The sequence below is a fragment of the Abramis brama genome (genome assembly GCF_963993115.1).
Source record: "Abramis brama genome assembly, chromosome: 16".
NCBI classification, from domain to species: Eukaryota; Metazoa; Chordata; class Actinopteri; order Cypriniformes; family Leuciscidae; genus Abramis; species Abramis brama.
Genome location: NC_139978.1, coordinates 37,388,297 through 37,395,796, shown reverse-complemented (window position 1 = coordinate 37,395,796; position 7,500 = coordinate 37,388,297). Strand labels below are relative to the sequence as shown.

The 7,500-nt window shown below is 44.7% G+C and overlaps 1 protein-coding gene across 3 annotated transcripts in view; it reads right to left on the bottom strand.

The window, feature by feature from the left end:
• Positions 1–389: 389 nt before the first annotated feature.
• sema6a (sema domain, transmembrane domain (TM), and cytoplasmic domain, (semaphorin) 6A) overlaps positions 390–7,500 on the bottom strand; it is a 77,779-nt gene continuing 70,668 nt past the window's right edge. For all 3 annotated transcript variants that reach the window (XM_084086732.1, XM_084086730.1, XM_084086731.1), the window contains one exon: positions 390–3,378. In XM_084086732.1, the coding sequence (XP_083942858.1) occupies positions 2,306–3,378 (1,073 nt within the window). In that variant the 3' untranslated portion in view covers positions 390–2,305. The remainder of the gene's footprint in view (positions 3,379–7,500) is intronic.

Below are 7,500 nucleotides of genomic sequence, written 5' to 3'. Positions count from 1 at the left end.
GTAGTGAGACACTAAAGACCCTATTCCCGAGTGATAGTGTCGGAAGGGGGCGAGACGTCGTTCGACTCAGCGTGAGACTCTTAGATTGCGGTCACGTAACTATAATTTTATTTTATGCGGTCAGAATAGCTATCTTAGGCGTTTGAAGAATGTGTGTGAATGTGTTGAGAATGTTGACCTCACCTGAGTATAATATTTTCTTGGTTCAACCCAAGTAAGGTGTGTAGGGGAAAATCTCCCACAAATCATACAGTGGAATATCACCAGCAAAGGTTTTAAAACATTTAAAAGCAACTTTGTTTTGATAAATAACTTAATGGGAACATAAGCAAAATGTTCTTAGAACATATTTTTTATTAGCTGCGAAGACTTTGACAAACAACACAAGCTCTGTGACAAGAATCTGAAATGTTTTTATTACTTTTTCCATTTATTAAAGAGAATTTCTTTACAACATACATTTAGCTGTGAATCAGATGTGGGAGAGGGCCGGTGACGAAACCATAGCAAACAAGAGTACAAACTCCACTTCCAGAGTCCAAAGGCACCAGCACGGGAATCGTGATCTCCGTTCACTACGGCCGGAGCGATTACATATTCAGACGGCACGATTTAGAGTCGTCTCAGACGGGCTGCAACGACAAGTGAGTTCAACATCTACAAAGCCGAAACTAGATATTCCTGGACGCCAAGTTCAATAAAACGTGTGTCAAAATAGTTAAATAACAGTCCCTCATATTACATCACAACGATAGATCTAGAAAATTATATTAATCGGAATCTGTCACAAACATTGAAAACATTAATCTGTTTCCTAATATTATTGGAGTGCATATCTACACAGGAGCCAGCCTGTATTCACTGCCTAAAAACTGTGTTTGATCATATACATTAGAAAGCTTGTGTGTGTTTGGGAGAAACATCATATCTGATTCGTTCATGTGTTTTTCTCTTATTGCCTTGAAGCAGCCAGATCCACAGATACACATCAATTCAACTACAAACAGTGTAAAAACATCATCTTGACTTTGTGAAAAGTAATTTAAAAAAAAGGACGAACGAAACAAAATCAAAGCAAAAAACAACATTCTTCCAGCACAACAAGAGGGCCGACTCCTACGTTTCATTGGCACAATCAGAAATCAAGCACAAAGTCATTTGTGGTTAGCAACGGGACCAGAGTCGACAACGACAACACCTACATTCTTCAATTACGTTGTTTTTTTGTTTCTTTTTTTAATCAAATGAGGGAAAAAATGTCATTATAAGAACTACGACAGTTAACAGCTAACAAACGCTTCACTACTCAGGGGTGTAAGGCACAAATTTACAGGTGGAAGGAGAAAAACAGGCATGTTTGAAAATGAAATGCTGCAACAAAAGGCCTGTTTGTGTGTGTGTGTGTGTGTGTGTGTGTGTGGACAGGACGAGAAAACGATACGTTTGAAAGCATAAACCAAGCGTCTTAAGTACGGCTCATCCTTTACTTTGCTTCACGTCACGCAGACGCGAGCGAGAATGGCACTCGGTGATCGACCGGTGGCTTTCAGCAGGTGATGAACGAGATGAAGCGTTGAGATTCAGGAGTTCCTTCTGTGGGCTGTAAGCTTTACCCACAAGCCCCTCTGGCACGGCTCGAGGAATATTCCTTCCATACGGAGGATTCCGTCGTCTCTGAGTTTGCTTAGCAACGTCCGAAGAGTTAGTGGACAGAAGTGCTGGCTCCAGTTTAATGACTTTAAATAATTTCACACTTGATTAATTCAAATTAAAAAGATCATTTACATCTCGTTTGAGCCTAAAAGAGATGCTCTTTCTGCAAAAGCACTTTATTAAAAAATAAATACAACCTGCTGTTAGTATTAACAGTCACGTGTTATTTAGTCATCAGTTTCAGTAGACGTTTTGAACTCTTGCACGAAGGCAGAACTCGATTGCTTTGTCCAGTAACAGTAACACTGAGACAGGCGGCGGCGTTTCACAGTTTTCCCTTGTAAACTCCAGTCTGAACTTGTTCAAGTGCTTGATAACCGGGCTTCTCGCAGCTTCACGACTGAACAATTCCGCCTGTCTCCGATGTGCTTTTGGCAGAAAACAAACATCAGCTGCAACACAGCGCTGGCGAAACCTTTAAGAGTTCCTCTTTCCGGGAGCAGATGTTTGCCCTCTTGGAACGGACACTATCAGCCTGAGCTCGACATTAAAAAATATACAAAAACAAAAGAAAGGAAAAAGTGAGTTGCATTTCCTGTACATAGCTGTACAAAGCAGACACACTTTACTGTTCCCCGTCTTTAATCCCGCATTATGTGCAGGAGTCACCGGATTTGATTTTCGTGGAAAGGGACACCAGTGTCGGTTTGGGAGGGACGTCGGGCTTGAGCTGCCGGGATCCGCAGCGAGGCAGAGACCCGTACGAGCTCAGGCTGGGGTGACGGGTCAGGCTGAGGACCGGAGAGGTGACGTGCATGGAGTCCACTCGCTGCGGGGCGGGCGGAGGCGTCTCCACACGGAAGCTGTGGTTCCTGGACATGTGGGATGAGTTGGACGAGTTGGTGTTGTGCTGTTTCTTGAGGCCCGAGCTCATGGGGTAGCCTCGCCCGTACATGGACGAATGCACGTCGAGCCTCTTGCCCATCTGTGGGACGGCGGGCGGGAGCACCAGAGACGCTTCTCGCTGGGGGACGCGAGGTGGAGCTCCCTCGACCTCCGCCAGACCGAGACCGTGACACGGGCTCTTGAGGGACTTGTACTCGAGAGTGGCACCCTGGTCGTCTGCGAAGTCTCCGCGGTGGGGCTGCTCCACGTACTCGTGCTGGTAAGCTTGGGTCAAAGGCAGAACCACCACGCTGGAGATGTGGCCCGGAGACGCCCGAAGCGGCAGATCCGTCGGGATGACCGGAGTGACCATGGAAGTCAAGTCTTTGGTGCAGGCGTTGATCAGGTTCTGGTTGCGCTCCCACTCGCGGCTGCCCCGACTGGGCTTGCGGCGCGGCTGCATGGGCGTGGACTCGGGCGTGGGCAGGGCGCTCAGATCTGGGTGCTGGTCAGCTTTAATCAGCATCTTGCCGTTGGTCAGACGGCCGTTGTGCATGAGCGGAGTCAGAATGGCTTCAGGCCGGCCATCCTTGGCTTGCATCTCGAACAGCCCCGTCAGCTTGGTGACACTGTTCATGGAGCCTCGTCTGGACTGAACAGAGTCCTTGTCTTTGCGGCCAGGCAGCTCAAAGTCGCGCCGGCGGTGGTGGTCGCACACGCAGTAGACGACGATGCCAGAAAAGATGGCGCCCATGGCGAAGGCGAGGATGACGGCGATGGCCAGAAGCGTCACTGGAACCATCTGATCCCGGTCTCGGTGGTACGTCTCACGGATCACCCCTGCGAAGAGAGATTCACAATGGTTTAATATGTAGGGTTTTAACATAATCTAATTTCCAAAGTTCAGCTGTGTGTCTGGAACATTGATGGACAACAATACACTTCTATCCTAACTTAAGGTGCGGTCACATTTACTCGTCGAAATTTAGAGGGCGAAATGCAGTTATTGAAATAGGAACACACACGATCAGGAGTTTCACGTCAGGATTAAAAAGTTCCCCACACACATTTCGCTCATGTTTAAGTTGGTCAGTGGAATTTGGTGCGCTGACCAACAGAAAGCTGATTGGTTTGAAAGTGACTTCTGTGTGAGCTGTGCTTCATACATCTGTACCCTATTGACAATGAATCCGGCTTTGCACACAAATGTTTTTTGGCGTTTTTGCCTTTATTGCAATAGGATAGCGTAGAGTAGACAAAGATTAAGATTAAGGGGGGCAGGATCGGAAAAGATCTGTGAGCCGGGACTCAAACTCGGAAAAGATCTGTGAGCCGGGACTCAATCTCGGGAAAGGTCTATGAGCCGGGACTCAATCTCGGGAAAGGGAAAGGTCTATAAACTGGGACTCAATCTCGGAAAAGATCTGTGAGCCGGGACTCAATCTCGGAAAAGATCTGTGAGCCGGGACTCAAACTCGGAAAAGATCTGTGAGCCGGGACTCAATCTCGGAAAAGATCTGTGAGCCGGGACTCAGACTCGGAAAAGATCTGTGAGCCGGGACTCAATCTCGGGAAAAGTCTGTGAGCCAAGACTCAATCTCAGGAAAGGTCTATGAACCGGGACTCAATCTCGGGAAAGATCTGTAAACTGGGACACAATCTCAGGAAAGGGAAAGGTCTATAAACTGGGACTCAATCTCGGAAAAGATCTGTGAGCCGGGACTCAATCTCGGAAAAGATCTGTGAGCCGGGACTCAATCTCGGAAAAGATCTGTGAGCCGGGACTCAAACTCGGAAAAGATCTGTGAGCCGGGACTCAATCTCGGGAAAAGTCTGTGAGCCAAGACTCAATCTCGGGAAAGGTCTATGAACCGGGACTCAATCTCGGGAAAGATCTGTAAACTGGGACTAAATCTCAGGAAAGGGAAAGGTCTATAAACTGGGACTCAATCTCGGGAAAGGGAAAGGTCTATAAACTGGGACTCAATCTCAGAAAAGATCTATGAGCCGGGACTCAATCTCGGAAAAGATCTGTGAGCCGGGACTCAAACTCGAAAAAGATCTGTGAGCCGGGACTCAATCTCGGGAAAAGTCAGTGAGCCGGGACTCAATCTCGGGAAAGGTCTGTAAGCTCGGACTCAATCTCGGGAAAGGTCTGTGAGCCAGGACTCAATCTCGGGAAAGGTCTGTGAGCCAGGACTCAATCTCGGGAAAGGCGAGTGAGCTGGGACTCAATCACGGGAAAGGTCTGTGAGCCAGGACTCAATCTCGGGAAAGGTCTGTGAGCCAGGACTCAATCTCGGGAAAGGCGAGTGAGCCAGGACTCAATCACGGGAAAGGTCTGTGAGCCAGGACTCAATCTCGGGAAAGGTCTGTGAAATTTAACTGAAATGTTGCTAATGTGACCACACCTTTAAGTGCTGCACACCAGTGCATGTTAAAAATGGGGATTTGAAGACTGTTGGATTAATCTGCTATATAGATCCATATAAAACTGATGTCTTGATTTCTGAAGGAGACAGAGGCCCTGTTTACAGCTGGTATTAAGAAGCGTTTTGGTCGATCGGATCACAAGTACACGATGCTAAATACAGGTGTAAACAGGGTCTAAAACGTTTTGAGCTTGTCCACTTTTATCCACTTCCAGAGGCAGCTGAAAACGCAATCGACCGGATTGCTTTCATAGTGTAGACGCTCATGTGGTCGAATGTGTTCCAACAGCCACAAAACGTATATTCTCCACCTACTGACCTAATGCGTAAACATTATAGGAAGTGCACTATCCAGACGGGATTTAAACTGACGGGTGAAGGTCCAAATTTGGTTTAAAGATGAAAAACGTACTAAGCACAATGTTCTGTCACCATTCCTGATCTCTAACACACACTCACAGTGTTCGGCTGGTCTTGCGGCTGTCAGAGCGGAAAGGAAAGCTCTGTGTGTTTTTCTGTCATCTCCGGTCGCGTTCATATGTAAATTACATTTCGTACATTAGATATAAAGATCTGAAGCCCATAAACCCTCCCCTCGAAGATATCAGGACAGAAGTGGACAAAACCATCTTTTAAAAGTGGACAAAAGAGACGGATTAAAATACCAAGTTTAAACGGGTATGTGTCTCCCTCGTCTACTTGTGATCCGATCGACCAAAACGCATCTTAATACCAGGTGTAAACAGGGCTGTTATTCTATTGCTGATGAATTAGCCTACATGAAACTCTCAGCAGATCAACCATTTAAAATCCACACAGGAAGAAAAGTGCTGCTATGTTCCCACAGAGGCATATAAAATCGATGTTGTACATTTGTTACAAACCCATAAACGTGTGATACAGCCATCCATCACTGTTTAGAGCTCGAGACGTTTAATGGACTGGTGAATATTGGTTTATAACTCTGATGGCCTTGGCTACACACTCCTCTTATCCTGGGCGTTCTAAAGGAGTCTCTCTCTAAGATGACAAAATGCCGTCACACATCTGGTTTTTCTAAAGGGAAGATCTAAGGGGCGCTTCTTTCTTTTTAACTTCACTCTCATTGTCGTTCTCAGGAGAGGCTCTTCCTCTCAGTCTGTTTGATGTTTTAAAGCGTCTCTTTCATGCGTCTACTGTACGATACCCCTGAGAAATGACACGGCTCTAACGGATCCATTTTCATGCTGGAAAAAGAGTCTTCCTTCATGAAGAGAACTATGAGTACAGTATATAGAGCTGTTAACATAACCGTTTCATACAGTTTATTTATCAAAGCACATTTAAAGACATGGAGCATGATCAGCTGACCCTAACTAACACACTGCAAAACAAATAATATTTTTATCTAAATTTCCTGCACAAATATCCAAACATTCTTAAATCAAGATACATTTACTGGAGAAGCAGCAAAATCTTGTTTTCTGACCCCAAGCACAAAATCTCCTGATTTTGAGGATTTTCCAGACTTAATTAATAAATTTATTAAGTATTTAGGTAGTAAATGTATCTTGATTTAAGAATGTTTAGATATTTGTGCTGGAAAACGAGACAGAAACACTGAGGAAGAACCTCCTGTGTTTGCAGTGTGGATGTCCTGAAGGGTAAAGCTCTGCGAGGATGAGGAGATCAGCTCCAGCACTCAGAAAACCTTTGAAGATCCTCTCTAACCTTAATGTACTGTTGCTCGACTTCAAAGAGCCATAAAGAGGATAAAACCTGGAGAAATGGAGACTTTCTGAATGTCATCAGATCAAACAGATCAAGAACCAGAAATATTCCCATTAACTGATATCATACCATTAATATGATTAAGATGAATTACTACAGTGACTCCACTGAAAACAAATCAGTCTTGTGGATGAACAACAGGCTCCGGCAGAGTCTTCTGAGAAACAGAGGATCTGTTCGTTTACTGGATTTACTTTGATATCGTTTGATGGGATTAAAATAGAAACGAGACGAATAAAGAGCGGAAATCTGCCTGTCTCGAGCCTTTATTCATTCACAAGCGTTCAGAGTTTGACAGATTAATGTTTTTAATCATTAGAATCTCAGAAACAGTGCTAATATATTTTTAAACCATCATTTCCATTTTATTAAACGTTTCACACACCCCTGGAATCTGCCAAAAGCAGCACCTTGAGAATTAGAGAAAATATCACAGCAAATTACCAAAGAAAATATCAAGCATAAACAAAACATCTGACAGACGTTTGTTGTGTTCGAACTGTTGAATCGGTAGATGTTTGTTAGTGGTTATTTAGTGGATGAAGTTGCTGTGATTCTCTACACCTGACTTCACCAGCTGGCTCACAGACACTGAGACTGTTCATGAAGAGAAAAGATCTGATAAATCACAATCACACATTTCCAAGAGACACGAAACCTCATTCTCAACACTAGATCTGTTTGATCATTTCAAACCTTTTTGTTGAATGTCTACATTGTTTTCACAATAAATCACATTTGCTGTAATATTTTGCATCTA